Source organism: Mesoplodon mirus, assembly GCF_964341445.2.
Source record: "Mesoplodon mirus genome assembly, chromosome: 1".
In the NCBI taxonomy this organism is placed as follows: domain Eukaryota; kingdom Metazoa; phylum Chordata; class Mammalia; order Artiodactyla; family Ziphiidae; genus Mesoplodon; species Mesoplodon mirus.
In genome coordinates this window covers 75,363,489-75,381,849 of record NC_138976.1, presented here as the reverse complement: position 1 = coordinate 75,381,849, position 18,361 = coordinate 75,363,489, and the positions used below count along the sequence as shown (strand labels likewise).

General features: G+C 44.9%; 1 protein-coding gene across 3 annotated transcripts in view; it reads left to right on the top strand.

Moving 5' to 3' along the window:
* KANK1 (KN motif and ankyrin repeat domains 1) overlaps window positions 1-12,852 on the top strand; it is a 192,113-nt gene extending 179,261 nt beyond the window's left edge. The window contains exons 7-13 of one of the 3 annotated variants that reach the window (XM_082620052.1): window positions 428-670; window positions 2,068-2,155; window positions 5,169-5,388; window positions 7,013-7,155; window positions 7,793-7,993; window positions 10,297-10,395; window positions 12,010-12,852. In XM_082620052.1, the coding sequence (XP_082476178.1) occupies window positions 428-670; window positions 2,068-2,155; window positions 5,169-5,388; window positions 7,013-7,155; window positions 7,793-7,993; window positions 10,297-10,395; window positions 12,010-12,057 (1,042 nt within the window). In that variant the 3' untranslated portion in view covers window positions 12,058-12,852. Of the gene's footprint in view, window positions 1-427; window positions 671-2,067; window positions 2,156-5,168; window positions 5,389-7,012; window positions 7,156-7,792; window positions 7,994-10,296; window positions 10,396-10,968; window positions 11,973-12,009 lie in introns of those variants that run through there. The other 2 variants (XM_082620051.1, XM_082620053.1) reach the window with 2 other exon arrangements.
* The last annotated feature ends 5,509 nt before the right edge of the window (window positions 12,853-18,361 follow it).

The following is an 18,361-nucleotide window of genomic DNA, read 5'->3' as shown; positions in this document are numbered from 1 at the left end:
CAGAGAAACTATTGGTAACTTACATAATATGTTCACCTTGGACACTGGGAAAATTAATGGTACAAAATAAGAAGAATGAAAGGGGGAAAGAAAAAGAACAGGAAAGATGAAAAACTGCAGACTTGGTTTCCATAAAATGAATTTCCTCTGATTTATATTAAGCCAGAGGTGCTGTATATATACATATTTTTTTTTGTGCAAGTGGTATGTGATACCACTTGGCAACCTAGGTTATTCCTTGTAAGTGAGAACCCATTCAAAACCACCAGACTTCTAAATAGACCTTACTCTGAACTTCTAAGTACAGGCTCTAAAACCACTGATGAAATTTCTGGAGTCAGTTAGCAGGTTTCCCTTCATAAACATTTCTGTCACTGGGTCTTTATGGGCACACCTTGCATCTCCTGAACTCCCAATTGCCACCTAGGTATGAAACCACTTCAAGTGATGATTCCAGCTCAGATGAAAGCTCTTCTTCCGAGTCAGAAGACGAGTGTGATGTCCCTGAGTATCCTCCTGAGGAAGAGGAGGAGGAAGAGGAGGACGAAGACACTCGGGGAAAGGCAGAAGGCCACCATGCAGTTAATGTGGAAGGTTTCACGTCCAACAGGGTGGAAGATGAAATGCAGGTTCCAGAATGTGAACCTGAGAAGGTGGAAATCAGAGAGAGGTGTGGTACATTCCCCCCCTCCCCTCACCCTTCCCATGTTTGATGTACTTCGGCAGTAGAATTGGCCGATCAGGAGACTGTGCAGTTGAATCCATGAGTTTGGTCTTTCCACTCACCAAAGGAGGGCTGCACTTTACCTGTGCCTCAGAGGTGTGTACCTCTTGTCATGATGCTAATAAATACAAGTGCAAAAATGATAACTGCTAGATCTCTTATAGTAGCAAAGGGAAGGGCTTGATACCTGTTCACCTTTGTTTAACTATTTGCTATCTAATATATGTGGAGTCACCATCCACATAATTGTTAAGTACCACTAAAGCTTCCATTGTTTGAACAACCCACCTTATATTTAAAGATATATTAGAATTTTTTGTGACCAACACATTTCACATTTTAAAGTTTCAGATTTTATCATTAGCCATTTATCCTCATACAGGTGTCAGTACTGTTATTACAGGATCACTGTGTGTGAGAGGAACAGTTTTTGGCCTCAACCAAAGATCACATTTACTATAAGGATGATGTAATCAGTCACATGCCCATATTTTGTTGCTCATTGAGTGATTGGGAACACCGCAAGAATGGGTTTGGGAATGTTGTAAACAGTAGCTGAAATATCAAATAAACACTCTGGTTGGCTGAAACATGTACCTAAAAGTGTAGTCAATTTTAAAGACTTAACAAATACGGAATTGATGCTTATAAAACAGAAGAGAGTAGAACAGTTGGAAATTTCAGCATGGTTTTTCACCATGTGAAGTGTAACTAGAACATTTCAGAAAACTTATCTCTCATTTGGCAAATGAATGTTTAACTGCATTAACACAAGGTAAGTGTCTTTAGTTTATATTTCCAAGTATTTTCAAGTGGCTCAATAACTTGACATCTGTTGGTTTTTTTTGAACAGCTTTATTGAGGTATAATTTATATACCATATGTCATCTGACTTTTAAGTTTATATTTTCACGTGGGTTAAACAAACACTTCTTGAGTCACCAAATGTGATTTCAGATGTGTGGTCCGCTGGTCAGCATAATGGGTAGGTGGTAATTCAGACCTCTTCAACCCCTCAAGAGTAAAAATATTTTTAAGAATTTAGAACAAAAGGAGTAAACAGTATCCAAGTGTTATTCCATAACGTCACACAGGCCAGAGTGGTGAAGCCGAAAGCTACCCTCATGAAAAGATCCGAGCTCTGGCTGGAGGCCTTGGCTCTGTATGGTAACATCAGTCCTCGGACGCCTAGACTCCACCAGGGAAGCGCTAGCAGCACCACAGCCTGCCAAGGTTGACTTGGGGCCTCCGGTCTCGTAAAGGGTTATAGAGTTTGAGGTAAAAATGCCTTTCCTTTTGTGGCCAGTCATGAGCTCTCTTTCTTTTATTCTTTCCTCTTTTAGATATGAACTAAGTGAAAAGATGTTGTCTGCATGCAGCTTACTGAAAAATAACATAAATGACCCCAAAGCTTTGACCAGCAAGGATATGGTGAGTCTGACCTACAGACACTGTCCCCAGTCTGTACAAAGTGGCTGAGTGGACACCACAGTTAAGGCCTCTCTAGCCTGCCCCTGAGCTGTTGTTGCCTGCACGCTTTTCCCCCAGACTATTCCTAGTGTGTGGGGGCAGAGTGAATATCCTGCTGCCCTGCTCACCAGACCACCCTGTGAACGTTTCCCTCAGGCCTGATCTCCTTTCAGATCTCCTTTCTCCACCCTGTACTTTGCTTGGGAGCTGAGCATCTGCGAGAGGCATATAGTTGCACATGGAAAGGAGGGCTAATTTCACTCATTCGTCATCTTTCTGCATGTCCTGTTGCTTACAGAACCTTGTGATCTAGGGAGCAGAATCCCAGAATTTTTTAAGTTAGCCTTTGTTTTTAAGAGAAACCTATCTGGACCGAGGACAGCATTCCTTTCAATTATGAAACTGCATATTATGTTCTGATGTGGAATGCAGGCAGTCGCTATTTTTAAACCTAGAAATAACTGCACTTATCTTCTCGCAGCTTGAGATTCAGAAGCAAAGACGTTGGTGGTTGCCTTAGGGAGCATGAATAGCATAACATAGGACAGATAAATGTTTCCATGGCAATGGTGACTCTGATATCCTTTACAAGTATTGCTCTCCCATGCATTGGTGACATTTAGATGTGTGGCTTCTTTCATAGGTTAGACCAGCCTTCTGGTTGACAGCTCTATTCAGTGCATTGAGAAAGTGTAGCATCTCATGTTATTTTAGATAGTAATGTGCATTTGAATCTTTGCATATTAGCAGTAGATTTAATATGAAAGTTTTATGCTAAATAACTTAAGTCTGCAGCTGGTGAGAAAGTTGTTTCATAGGTCTCACGGGTTTATAGAATTATGAAACCAAAATATTAAGACTAGAAGGGATTTATGGAAGTATCTAACGCTGGAAAGGCAAATAGTCTTCCTCATACAACAAACACAATCTGAAGGAGAATTGGTGTTGGCTGGCACAGGCATGAGAAGTACATGGGTGCCTGTGTCTACGAGGCCACTCTATTCTGGTCCATCCTGCTTTAACTGAGGCCCTCAAGATTACGAGTCTTGCCCGGAATGTCAACTGCTAGTTAATGCTGGGACTAGATTATACCTATCTTAAGTACTGGTCCATGTTTTGTTTATCCCAGCTAAAGCATATTACCTTATTATATGGCATCTTTTTTTTTTAAATTATGGTATCTTCTTCTATTTGTTTATATTGCTATAGAAACTTAAATTTATCAGAGCCAGCTGAATCTTGACATTCAAATACTGTGCTGAAAAAGGAGCATGGCAATGATGTTTATAGAAGGAAATACTAAACGAAGTCCCTGGCCTGGACATGGATCTACATGTTGAGCTCCACCAGTATAGACTAAGTGCCTGTCTATGCCTTGGTCACAAATAGTAAAACCAGGAAAGGTCACTGCAGTGTTAATGTTTCCCACTAGGTTTAACCTGAACTTAAAACTGGTGCTTTCAGACCCCAGATTTTATAGCTTTAATACACTTTTTCTTTTACCCTCCCCAAAATACTAGGTTATGTGGTCCTCAGGGAGGACTTTACATTTTTGTAGCCCCAATTGTCAAGCATTTTGTCGGGCACATACTCCAGGATTGGTACATTTTTTTGTTGATTGGATATTCATTCAGTAAAGAAGTGTTTAAAGTGCTGTGCTGTGAAAAGTCTTGGACATGTGAATGATCACAATGCCAGGGCCATGTAACCATGTCAGGACACTGAATATGTAGCTCTAACTGAGTTCGACACCCAGACGCCATAATTTCCCTTCTTTCTATGTGAAGCATCCAAAAAATGAAATCTGAATATGTGAAAGAGTGAGCAGAAGAAAAGAAAAATTAGGTGAATTTTTTCCTGGCCAGGACCCTTTTCCTCCAGTCACCCAAACTATGATTGAATTGGATACACCTGAATAATTAGTAGCAGGAAGATAAAGAGATGGGTGTGTTCTGTAATCCCAGTTCCACCTTTTCTATAGAAAGAAGACTACATGGGTTCTGGTGCTTTTGACATAAGCTTTCCATCTTTCTTGATTTATTTTTAAACTTTTAAAGAACAAGCAAAGCACAAATGAATGATAAACTCATATGAAAGAGGGTCCATGAAAAAAGCACTGTAGTTTCCCCCATCACCAGCACTGGCTCTGCCCAGTCTACATTGAACTTCATGTCCAAGTTTGACTTGATCATCCATGAAACAAATGCCAAGTTCATGTGTCTACAGCCTAAGGGAAAGCAAGTGGGGCTGATGACCAGATACAGATGATCCTAATGGGAAAAAGTAATTTGTTTCAGACTTGCTTTTTATTCCCTTTCTGTGGTTGAACGTTTGTATTTGGGATGGAGTAGGAATTGGGTTGCCTGCATGGTTATGGTCTCCCAGCCTAGTGCTGTGGAGATGCTGAAGGAGTTGAAGTTGGTCTGGACAGGAAGGAAGCAGCATAATTGTGTTAAGTAATTTCTCCTGTCCTGATGACTATGAAAATCATTTGCAAGGCCAACATACCTACATAATATTAATAGTTCAATAATAAATGGAGCCTGGCTTAAGTGGTTTACATGTGTTGCCTCATTTATCCTCATCACAAACACTGTGAAGGAAAGGTATTTTTATTATCCCCATTTTGCAGATGAGGAAACTGAGGCACAGAATAAGTATCTTCCCCAGCGTCGAACAGCTCGTCAGTAGCAGAGTCAGAATTTGAACCTCGGTGGTATAATTCTTGCACAGTGCTATAGGCCTGTTTTATAGAAGTTACAATATGTGTGTGTGTTAAAATCAGGAAGGATACTTCAGTTTGGAATTTGAGGCTTCTCTGAGAGCTCTGGGTTTCATTAGTTGTTTTTTGAGAGCAAATTCTATTTGCACACACTTTTGACTATAAAAGGCCTGGTTTCTTAGGCTTTCAGCTAGGTCTCAGAAATGTCTATAAATAGAAGAACTAATGGCCAATGGCTCGGTGTTTTGGCAGCGGTTCTGTCTGAACACTCTCCAGCACGAGTGGTTCCGCGTGTCCAGTCAGAAGTCAGCCATCCCAGCCATGGTGGGGGACTACATAGCCGCTTTTGAGGCCATCTCCCCAGACGTCCTGCGTCACATCATCAACATGGCGGACGGGAACGGCAACACCGCCCTCCATTACAGTGTGTCCCACTCCAACTTCGAGATTGTGAAGCTGCTCTTGGACGCTGGTACGTTGGTTGTCCCCGTCTCTTCTCAAACAGACTTGGGTTGTGACTCATTTAGAAGGAGCTGGTCAATCCACTCCCCAGTTCTGTGACCATCCTAAAAGCCTTTTCATTGCTTTCCCCCGTGATATGGCAAGAATCATTCTTGAGTCATTCATGGGAGGCTTGAGGTTTAAACAAAACGGGGTGACACAGATCCCAGATCTGTTTTGAAAGGAGGTGTTGAGGATGTTCTTGCTGCAGTTGAGCTGTGTTCAGATGAGTTGTATCCCTGGTAACACACATGACTCATGTTCCTGCCTGAGCTGAATCATGCAGGCTTGGTGGATTCAGTCTCAAGAGGCAGAATGCTGCGCCTGGGGCCAGAGTCAAAGCTGTAGTGTTTGTGAGCTGCTCTCTTTGTCCTTGTTCCATGACTCCTCTCCAGCCGCCTTGCAGAGCCGTGCAGTTAGTCAAGATGGGGGCCAAGCAAAGCCACTGTAACAGATTGTGGTAGAATCAACACCATTCCCGCCAAAATACACCCTGTTCCTGGGGAATCAGCATAGAGAAAAGAAAACGTTATTCTTACATCTGAACCATAGTAACGAGAACAGTGAAAATTTTTGTCCGTAATTGGAATTTGCCATCCCAGAATATAGCCAGTGCATGTATTAAACATGGAGTGAGGGGGTGGCACTTGCGACACAGTGAGCTTTCAACTTTTTGTTCAAATGGAACAGCCCTGTGATACATTGAGTCTCTAAATCACTTTTTTATTTTTGAAATACATATTTTTACTTCTACTATAACTGATACAGAATTCACAGTACCTCAGTCAATTAATGAGAACACAATGTGAACATCTGATTTAGAATATGCAATACAATTGTCCAATCTTCCCATTCTGCTTCTTGACCCAACTGTCCAATTTTTGTCTACTCTGTTTTGGGAATGTTGGATTAAGGCACAGAAGAAACCAAACAGATTTATCTTTTTTTCTCTTCTAAGTTTGCTTGTCCCCAGTTTAGGGGCCATGTTAGGATAAAACTGTTTCCAGCTTAAAGGAAGGAATTCCAAGCCTCCTTCCTTTCAGACTTGCCAGACTATAAACAGAGCTGGTGATACTGTCAGCCGGAGTTACTGTTTAAACAGAGAAGTGGATGATATCCAGGAAAGCTAAGAACAAGATTTCAGGATTGCCCCTGAAAGTAACGGTTTAATCCACCCTTAGAAAATTTGCATGGACAAGATATTTTGGTAAATTAAACTATTTTAATTCCATTGTTGGATGGCTTTGGTTAATCACTTTTCTGGATTTACTTCACTTTTTACTGCTCACCATATAGACTGAGATTGTGGCTTCGTAAAGCATGTTTGTGAGTCTAGGATACTTTGCAGTTCAACCACCAGTTGCAAACAGGAGGTGCTGTGAGAGAGCTTGCTGTCATTTCTCATGAAATAGAAAAAAATTTTTTTCTTTGGTTTGGTATGAAACATCTCTCACATTTCCTTCTGAGTCACTCCGGGACTTTGACTACCTAAGGCCGTTTCACTGGGCTTTTCTAAACTCCATACCTTTAGTTCATGGGGACAAGTGATGCTGTGAGGAGATGGCTCCTCCCTGAAGAGACTCATGTCTTTGCAGATGTATGTAACGTGGATCACCAGAACAAGGCGGGGTATACCCCCATCATGCTGGCAGCCCTTGCCGCTGTGGAAGCAGAGAAGGACATGCGAGTTGTGGAAGAACTCTTTGCCTGTGGGGACGTGAACGCCAAAGCCAGCCAGGTGAACGCGCTTGCTTCCAGGGTTTGTGCCGGCTGATGTAGCTCTGACCTGCACGGGTGCCCCTGCCGTGCTCTCGCCCCTCAGCACAGTCCACGCGGCTGCCCGGTGGTCCTTATGACCAAACACACCAAGGAAACGCTGGCTTAACTTCACACTGGGAACGTCTCCCTCCATTACCTCGCGTTCTCTCTGGAGTAGTGTGCATGTGGACCATGGGTCAGCCTGCCTGTAAGTGACTAGGGATCCCCACCATGTACCTGGTGACCACTGTTTCCTGACTGTCTCCATGTTATAGCACCTTCATGCCCGGCACAGAGTGCCTCTCATCCAAATGTGTTCACAGTTGACTTGTGACCACCTTCTGAACTTCCCAGCTCCTTGCTGTCATGAGACAGATCCTCCAAGCTAAAGGGAAAAATTAACTCATTACTTATTGGTCTTACTTATTAGCTCATAGCTCACGAGAAACTAGTTTTTTCCAGCGCCTTTCCACCACTGGGCCCCAAGTAATTCCATGTCCACGTTTCCCCCTGTCATCACTCTCCCTCCTCCCCTTCCCCCAGCACAGCCCCACTGCAGGTCACACACTGCCAGCCCAGCATGTGCTTCTGAAGTCCGCTGTCATTTCTTCCCACAGGCAGGACAGACAGCCCTCATGCTGGCTGTCAGTCATGGGCGGATAGACATGGTGAAGGGCCTGCTGGCCTGTGGGGCTGACGTCAACATCCAGGACGACGAGGGCTCCACCGCCCTGATGTGTGCCAGCGAGCATGGGCACGTGGAGATCGTCAACCTGCTCCTGGCCCAGCCAGGCTGCAATGGCCACCTGGAGGACAATGTAAGCTGTCTCCAATGGTCCTGCAGGCCCCTGGCCTGGACACAGTTGCGGGGTGGGGGGTTGGTTCTGTGAGTGCTGCTTGACCAGGGGAGAGAACAAATCCTCCTTTATTCTCCTCAGGGATTTGTGTTGCCATCCAGGCCACTTCCCTTCACGGCCCAGCATGGTAGCATTTACTGTTTGCAAACTAATACTCCCATTAACTAAAGCCAAAGGCAGAAAGATAAATAGGCCTCACCCCAAACATTTATAAAAGGAAGAAGGTGATGGGCATGTACGAGAACCAGTATACTGAAGTGGAATAAACAGATGTACAATACAGAATCAAATGTAGCAGGCAGTGTAGGCAACAAATGGATACACTACGAAGAGAGGACCAGGCCCCCGGTCCACTTGGAAACCCTTCACCAGGGCCCATCAGAGTAAGTAATCGGTGACATTTTATTAGCTAGGGGATCCGGACCATCTTGGCTTCTTTTCAGCACATCTTCGCACTCCCACTCGGGCTGTTCCCGTCATCGTCACTCTCATCTCCTTCCTCTCCCCGTTCCCAAGCTGTCCCATTCCCAGATAACCCCTTGACTGGAAAACATTCCAAGGAAACCTGCTGCTCTGGATGTCTCCAAACCAAAGGGGAGGAGTACCAATAAGTCACAGCACAGGAACTAACATTTAGGTGGCGACATGGTTCAAAGGTCCAAAGGTCCCAGAGGTCTGGCTGGGTTGCTTCTGTTTTTGAAAGTTTATCTCTGTGGAGCACAGGTTTGGACCAGAGCTTCCATCAGCCCCAAACACTAAAAAGCCTAGAGGGAAAACATTCCCCTTTGCACTAAACTTGAGATCCTAGTGGGCCCACGCCAACAGGAAGAGCGAATCAGTGCAGGTATTTACTGGCAGGAAGGACTGACTGGTTTCTGCAGTTGCAGTGACCTCCCCCAGGAGCACGTGAGCTGCGGTTGCACCAGATTCCCTTTACTTCCACTGCAGCCGAGGGCCAGTTTCCAACTTCTCTTTCCTTAAGAACAGTCTATGTTTCGTGTGCCTTGTTTTTGTTTGTTTGCTTTTACTTCTGCTCTTAGCAAAGAACAGCTGGTAGATCTAATAATAAGAGGCCATTGCGCCACAGTAACTTGCAGAAATCCTGGTTCCCTCTGCCCGTTGTCTACTTCCTTATCCTTAAAGGAACGGGAGGGCATCCAGCTGGCCTCCAGAAGAAAAGTTAACTCCCAGAATTCAGAGTGGGAGGGAGGACCATAAGGTTCAAACCACACACAAATTGTTTCCTGCTGCTGGTGACCAGAAGGGCGTCTTTATTCCAAGACTAGACAGAAAATAAGTTGTGCTGTTTTTTGTCTTTTTATTGTTACTACTTTTTTTTTTTTTTTTTTTTTTTTTTTTGCGGTACGCGGGCCTCTCACTGTTGTGGCCTCTCCCGCTGCGGAGCACAGGTTCCGAACGCTCAGGCTCAGCGGCCATGGCTCACGGGCCCAGCTGCTCCACGGCATGTGGGATCTTCCAAGATTGGGGCACGAACCCGCGTCCCCTGCATTGGCAGGTGGACTCCCAACCACTGTGCCACCAGGGAAGCCCCCTATTGTTACTACTTTTGATTGAGGTAGAGTCGATGTCCAGAATGCTATTTTTGTCTTGATGCATCTTTATATCCATCTGACTTCCTGCATCTTAATGGAAAGCAAACATTTAACTGAACATTTTTCTTTCCCATATTTAGTGTTTCCCCTCGTATTTCCATAAGATACATTTCTGCAAGGCAGCAGGATGTGGTGCTTACATGTAGATGTGACTCGGAGCATTCTACAGGGGTGGTTAGGGCTGTAGGATCAGCTCCCTCCCCAAGAGGAAAGTTAAGAGATCCTTGGCAGATTGCAGGGCATCAAAACAGACACCACGCTACTTGACCGCTCGTTTGTAATTATAAGGGAAAAAAAAATAAATAAATTATGTTTCTACCCCCTACCTTCACCTTCTGCCCCCTGCTGGTGGGCAGCCTGCTTTTGTTGAGTCTCCATGGTGTGCAGACCTACACACTAAGTACCAGGAAGCAACAACAAAGTCAATGATGGGGTGATTCTTGTCTGAGGGCAGGGTAGGGGCTGTGCCTCTGTCATCCTTGTATCCTTCAGGGCTAGCACCTAGAGGTCCAGAAAAGTTTCCTAAAAGACTGAACAAATGGCTAGATTGGGGAACCTTATCTAATTGAAAGAGTTTTGTGTTGTTACCTTTTGGGCTACCTGGAAGTTTGAGAAATCCAACCTAGCTTGGTCTTTTCATCTCCTCTTAAGGATGGCAGCACCGCGCTCTCAATAGCCCTGGAGGCAGGACACAAGGACATCGCCGTTCTGCTGTATGCCCACGTCAACTTCGCGAAAGCCCAGTCTCCGGTCAGTGTTGTGCACTTGGCATTTGTAAACAGGCTAAAAGCCACCAGACTAGTGGGCCCCCTTCCTTGGGGAGTTGACAGGAGATACAGGTTTTATAATGATTCTGAAAATCAAGGTTTTAGTCCAGCACTTAAGAATTCATCATTTTGCCCCACCCAGAAGGCCAGGAGTGCTAATGGTTAGCACAGCAGAGGCTGGATGCCTGCTTGTCCTCACACCCTCACAGCAAGAGTTTATTCTGGACAGAATTATCCAAATGGCACATCTTGAGCCCATAAATAACATATCACCATCCTGGCATTTTTCTTAAAGCAGACAGGGAGCTGCAGCCTGCGGTCCCAGAGCTCACTCTGAGAGGGAAGTTGACTTCCCAGGACAGCTGGACGTGGCACTGCCGAGCCCGCTGGCCCCAGAGCTGCGCCCGCTAGTGGGACTGTGTGCTGTGTTCCAGCTCTCCTCGCTCTGGCTTATAGGTGGTGCTCAACTGTGGCTGACAGAGTCCTGTGTCACAGAGGACACATCTACCTGAGGTCACTAATTAACGCCCAGTTTTTTTCCTTTCCTGGTCTCTAGGGCACCCCTAGGCTTGGAAGGAAGACATCTCCTGGTCCCACCCACCGAGGTTCATTTGATTGATTATGTGCAAATACCGTCCACTTACATGCCACCACTAAGCTGCTAATTGTTCCTGTTGGGCTGACAGATACTGAATGTATTTTGTGCCTGAGCTCACCAGCAAACAGAACGCATAAAGCCAAGGGCTGAAGGCTGGAGCTGCCACAGTGGAAGCTGAGCCAGCAGGAGATTGCTGGCCAGGCACACACGCATCCCTTCTGGCCATCTTCCGTCTGTGTAGGGCACACTTGCTGTTGAGTCTCTCTCTGCTCCGTTATGTACAGTTGTAGGAAATAGTAACCTGATCTGAGTGGGCAACTTGTGTTCCTTCTCTCCACCCCCTACCAGTGCTGAGAAGTATCAGCTTCTCACTGGCATGGTTTTTAAACTTTCCCACAAGTATTTATATTTACTAAACATGGAACCATTGGAAAGCTCTTTGAAAATTCCATTCCAGGATGGTTTTGTTGATTTTTCTTTTGTCTTTATTATTTTAAAGTAAGGAAGTTGAGATGACTTTGATCATCGGTGAATTGGGCCTGGGCTGGTTTCTGGTTTAAAAATAAAAGTTGAAACTCTCAAAAAGTTTAAAACTTAACAAAAGGAAGTCTTTTCAGTTGGTTTTATCTAGATGGATGCATTACACGACGTTTTATGTAAGGGTATCTATATAAAATTGATGCAGTATTTTCAACTTTTATATTCCATAGTAATTAAAGACGTGAAGAACGACATGTAACATTACCATATTTTTATTAATAATTGCACAACTCTGTATCTAATGATAAAAGTTGAATTGTGTTAGAGAAATTGGCTATATATTTGCCTCTAGAGAAGCATAGTATAGTTCTCCACATATTTATGGATTCCTTTATCCCATGTCACATTTGCTTTGGTCTCATATGTATTTAAATGTTTGAAGTGCCTTAGACTCTTGCCATATTTTCAAAATAAAATTTCATTAAGCTCTTTTGCTTGTCCCTGCTTCATCTCTGACAGCCGTCTGCCCCGATCCTATTGACTTACAGCAGTGACAGCAAAAGCTGATGGATGGAGTGCGTGGTAGGGTGAGTGCCCAGTCCACTGGTCCAGGGCTCCGACAAGAGGAGGCGTCTTCTGAGAGAACTACTCCGTTTCCAGCTCTGCTCATTACTCAGGTTGCACGTCATGAGTCTGAAATTTAAGACCTAATTAGGCAAACAGTTCATCAGACAGGTAACCTCCAAGTTAACTTCTGAGCTAACTCTTCTCAGGTGCAGAAGCACTGGCCCTTGACTCTAATTTGGGGGCAGCTGCTGGATGACTGGTTGAAACCTGAAGTGATGAGAAAGGAAAGATGAAGCCAGACAGACTTTTTTTTTAATTAATTTTTATTGGAGTATAGTTGCTTTATAGTATTGTGTTAGTTTCTGCTGTACAGCAAAGTGAATCAGTTATATGTATACAGATATCCCCTCTTTTTTATATTTCCTTCCCATTTAGGTCACCACAGGGCATTAAGTGGAGTTCCCTGTGCTATACAGTAGGTTCTCATTAGTTACCTAGTTTATACATAGTAGTGTATATGTGTCAATCCCAATCTCCCGTTTATCCCACCCCACTCCCGGAGAGACTTTTATTTCAGCGTGCTGTTGGCCCAACAGCACCTGTTTTCAAGTCCTTTTTAAAAAGTAAAGGGGATTGATGCCTTCTCATTTAAAATGAAGAAGCATGGCAGCCAAAATGCAAACCAGGTGTTATGGCACAGTTGCGGTGGTGAACTTTAACCCGGGCCGTTTGTGAGAGCCAGGTGCATTGGAGAAATATCACTGAGGTTTTTCTTAAGCCTCTCTTTCCTTTCTTCCTCTCCTTCCTTCTTTCATTTATTCACTCATTATTGAGTTTGAGAAAGAGGCCAGAGAATAGATTTTTCCAACAGGTGTGTCATCACAGTGCTGGCTCAGGAACTCCTGTTTCATGGGCTCAGAGGTTTGCATCTTTAGAGAACTTGGAACTGTGAAAAGAGTGCTGGCAGTTCAGGCCAACCTTGGGTGGTAACAGATGCTCTCCCAGTACGGTTCCAGGGCCTCTGGGGCAGAGGGGCCATCCTCCTTCATGACCCATCAAAGTGAGGTCACAGCTACCTGGAGTCATGAGTGTCTCTTTCCCTCCCAGAGCAGATCTGCTAGTTCTGGGATCTGGGCTAAATTTCAGTTCAGATAGCTATGCAAACCCAAGTTCCTTCAGACCTGGAATAGCACAATAAATTAAAGCAGAAGAGTTTGTGTTTGAAGAAAAGTGGGGCTGTGAGTTTTCTGCCCCTTAACGACATGCACGCCTTTTGAGAAAGGAGGGCTGTATCTCAGGTGGTGTGCAGTCCTGGGAATTTTCTTTGTTCCATTTGAGAAAAGAAGGCATTCATATCATCCATGCATGAGAAAATGAATTCCTACATCTGCGTGGTGCATTTCGGATTTCTTGTGCTAAGTTTTGCAAAAGAAAATGAGTGCTTGTTGTATTGTGGAATGAGGAATTTAAGGAGCTAACTTCTGGATAGCACATGCTGGCTTGTGCCTTGTTTGCTCTGCTAACTCTGGGCACTTAGAATGCTTTTTATCTTGGGATCTTGGCACACTATAAAAACCAGTCTGACTCTCCCCATCGGTACAGCTGTGATTTATTGAGGCACAGGTCCTTAAAGGGATTTGTGGTAGGAGGCTTGGGCAAGGTCCCCAAGTGAGGCCGGCATAGGGCTGGAGACTCCTGAGTTTATTTTCCAGCTTAAGTGAAGAGAAGGCTAAACCTTTAAGTGACAGAGAGCCAATTTCCCAGACACCCTTGCCCTGGAAATTTGGAAGCTGAAGGCCAGAATCCTCCCCAAGACAAAAGGAATAGAGCAGTGGGAACCTTGAGACTTTAGTGTTAAAGAAAGTAAAACTGACCACTTGTCCTGCCATCATTATGACTAAATGGACTAAATCCTGTATTTACCCTGGGGGAGGAGGCCTTGCTCTTGGCAGTAGTCCCCCAAATACCTGAAGTGTTGGGTCCTTACCTGTAAGCTGCCAATACGCTAATGAGAACAATGTTATCCCAGACTTGTGTAATACTGAAATACTGCAGATATGTAACAGCCCTTGCAGATAGAATCAGGTAAGAAAACTGCTATTTTTTCCCTCAAAGGAAATAACATTTCTCATGAGTCCTTTTGGGGTGCTCGGAGCCTGCTGCAAGTAGAGATAGTTTTGTTTTTGTGAGGCTTTTGTGTGAGCCATCCTCTTCACAGCATGGGTAAGAATTTTGTGAGGGAGCTGCTGAAAATGCAAATTCTCAGCCCCACCCTGAGGATTCTGATTTTATTTTTTTTTACATCTGTATTGGAGTATAATTGCTTTACAATGGTGTGTTAGTTTCTGCTTTATAACAAAGTGAAGCAGCTATACGTGTACATATATCCCCATATCCCCTCCCTCTTGCGCCTCCCTCCCACCCTCCCTATCCCACCCCTCTAGGTGGTCACAGAGCATCAAGCTGATCTCCCTGTGCTATGCGGCTGCTTCCCACTAGCTATCTATTTTACGTTTGGTAGTGTATATATGTCCATGCCATTCTCTCGCTTTGTCACAGCTGATTCTTAAGGTCTGGGAATCTGCATTGTTAACAAGCATCCCGGGTGTTTCTTCATGTGGCCTTTGGTCCACACAGAGAATGTCATTATTCCTGAATTACGAGATGCCATTCCTATGTTCTTTTCCAAACAAGTTAGGTGGGGTGGGGAGAGCTATGACGAAACAGGAAACATGACATTTAATCATTCGTCTTTGCGTGTGTATAATCTTTGTGCGGCATTTTTCCATGTTCAGTGACGTTTCTGCATCTCCTGGAGTGGTCATTTCCAGAAGGCCGGGAGTCAGGGCTGCCCTGGATCCATTTTCTGTGTTTCCGGGACAGAAGGAGGGGTGGGCGGCTCCGTACGTGAGTGACAGCAGTTCAGCAGGCAGACGGCTCTTGGAGTATTTTCCTAAGTTAATCTTTTCCTTCCCCGCTTCCTCGTGAAGCAAGACTATTACCGCACAGGAAGGAGAAGGTCATGGCCTGTTGCTTTGGTTTTGGAATAAGGACCATTTTCTGTTTTTTACTGAAAGCACAATTCTTTTTGAGCCCTGGGCCTTAGCCACAGACTATTTGGTGCTACTTTCTGCCATAAGGAAATTAGTAATCATATGTGTACTCTGTACTTACTCAGCATGGCTGTAATTTAGACGCCAACTGATCATAAAAATATATTTAAAGTACATTTTGTTAAAGACGATCACCGCCAAGGGATGTCGCTGAACCGCTGGTCACAGTGTTCCTGAGCTTACACACACTTGCCCTCCCTCCCCCACAGAATCATGGCTCTTTCCTATGGGGAGGAGTTGGGAGGTCACATCAGCTCTTTAAGGGTGAAAGATGGGGTTAGTCAGCACTTGTATTGGTGTCCCTGAGATACCTGGGGGCCCAAATTCTGGCTTTTGTAGAGAAGCTGGAAAGCAAAGTACCATGTTTTACGGGTGCATGCTTGTACAGGTATGTCTGATTTTGAGGATTTTGAGGACATTTGGGGGAAGAGCTGGCATTTAGGAAACCAGCTGCCCCACTGCCTCTCCATTAAGACCTTTGATGATTTCACAGGCCAGGGAATGGAAAAAATCTCCCTAATTTTCAGATAGTGGAAGCTGCATAAGAAATATTCCTAAGACCAAATGGCAATCTTGTATCTTGGACAAAATAAGTTTCACACTTGTTCCCCATTCCCTAACCCAGAAAGATCCAGTTAGCCCAGCCCTAGAGCTACTTGGAAGGGTGAGGCTGCATGATGGGGAAGAAGAGAAAACACCTAAACTGCAGGTGGGCAGGAGCTGCTTTGCCCAGTGGTATCAGGCAGCTCAACGCTGGAAAAGGTGGCTGTCGGGAACCCCATGCCAGCAGGGCGGGCTACTTATTTTTCATGTGTCAGGCAGCAGAGATTCCGGCCCTGATTCCGTCTGTTCTGTTATGAAATACTGAATGTGCTTAAATAAACAGATAATAAAGATAATACTCATTAATTAGAGTGAGTCCCTGAGAGTTCAGAGAGTTCACCCCCTGATGCACCCCACCAAACCCTGTCTGAAAGATGTCACCCCCCAGAAAAGCCAGCCCTCTGACAGGAGGCTTAGTAAGATCAGCGTTCGTGCTTGGGTTTGTAACACCTGCCAGGGCTGAGAAGTTCCAGTCCCTGGCTGATAAATCCTAGTTGAATGAGTGAGTGTGAAATGAATGAGTATTGGAAGTCAGGGGGGGCTTCCCATTAGGAACAGGGAAGGAGATGCCTGGGAGGGAGCCTGAGTGGGGCTGGGCACCCCTGACAGCAATCCCTCTCCTAGCCTTGATGTAGCTGCCCTGTTATGATCATTCATCAGGCTGTATACTCATGATCTGTGCACTTCCCTGTGGGTATTTTAACTTCAATATTTTTTCATTTAAAAAAATGAAAACGTGTGTGGAAAAGGTGTCAATTTTGTTGATCTGAAGGTCAGTAGGAACAAAGAGTGAATGTAAGACCGAGAACTCTCGGCCCTGCCAGTTCTTTAATGTAAATACACAGCTTTGCACACGACGAGTATTGTGGCCCAAGCATAACCTGGAATAGGAGTCATTCAGGTTGTTTTCAGATCCTCCAGTTGTTTTTCTGGGTACTGCCCATCCACTTTTTTTTTTTTTTTTTTAATTTATTTATTTATTTGGCTGCGTTGGGTCTTCGTTTCTGTGCGAGGGCTATCTCTAGTTGCGGCGAGCGGGGGCCACTCTTCATCGCGGTTCGCGGGCCTCTCACTGTCGCGGCCTCTCCTGTTGCGGAGCACAGGCTCCAGACGCGCAGGCTCAGTAGTTGTGGCTCACGGGCCCAGCTGCTCCGCGGCATGTGGGATCTTCCCAGACCGGGGCACAAACCCGTGTCCCCTGCATCGGCAGGCGGACTCTCAACCACTGCGCCACCAGGGAAGCCCTAGATTTTCTTTATTGATATAGAAATTGGTTCCAGGAAGTGGTGCTGCTGTAACCAAAGGGCTTAGTAGCTGATGTGTCGACAGCAAGGTTACTGTCATTGCAGAGTCAATCCCAGAACACAGGAAGCTATTTGAATGGCTCTTTCCTAGTTTTCCCAAGAATGATAAGTACCAGTACCATCCTAGATGCGCAGGAGAGAAGGTAATCCACTGCACAGATGCCTTTGGGTACTAAGGACTAAATCTCTTCGGGAAGGAAAGCCCTTTCCTATGTATCTTGAAAGGCAGATTGCACCTTATAAACTTGTAGTTCTCAAACTTGAGCCTGCATCAGAACCCCCAGGACGGATGGGGACGACACATCGCTGGGCCCTACCGAGAGTTTCTGACGCAGTGTATCTTGGAAGAGGTCCACGAACTGGCGTTTCCAGCAAGTGCCCAGGTGCTGCTGTCGGTGCTGGCCTGGAGACCATGCTCTTGAGACCCACTGCTCAAGGCAAGGAGTATTATAGGTGGACTTCCCCTTATCTCAGCCACGAGGACCTGCTGATGCGACTCCTAAGTGTCTGTAACTCTTTAATCTTTGTGGGGTTTTCTTTGTTTGTTTGTTTGCAGTTTCCAGTGACTAAGCCTTACAGTTAGGCTGCTCCCTGTGGAACTTTTGCTCCCCAATTTAAAAACTGAATTTTGCAAAGCTGTTATTGTCTAGTGGCAACTCTTTCTTTCTACAGCTTGTATAATAATATCAAGTGTTTATAAATCCTGTATTCATCCAGAATTGGGTTTTAGAATTTGGTCAGAGGACTTCACTTGAATCACAGCAGTCTTGGAAGAAAAAATGACCCACACATTACGCTTAGAAAGAAATCTTTATTTATGTTAAGGCCACTGAGTGTCTCTTTGTGTTGGCTCACTCCCTCATGAATGCTCCTTGAAAAATCATGGCCTCCTCCCAAAACCCCAGTGAGGCATGGAGGAGCGGGTGTGCTGTGTCGCCATCTCTCAGCTGCTGCCTCTGAATTCCAGCTCTGTGTTCTTCTTCTGCCATCAGGCAGAGGCACACAATGGTTTCCCTTTACAGAGCCAGGACAGTGGTCATCTAGACACTCATGCCAAGGTCTGAGAGTCAGTGGCAGTGCTTAGCTTCTCTAATTTCAGTGTGGATCAGAAGCACAGATAAGAATCTGGCAAAGCAAATGAATGAATCCAAGTCTGCTGTGCTCTAGCAATTGCAGGATTATTGGCCTCCTGAGATGGGGGTCCCGAAACTCTGACACATGAAGGTAAATAGAAGTACTCTGTTCTACCTTTTAAAATATTACACAGACTAGAACATATAGCAG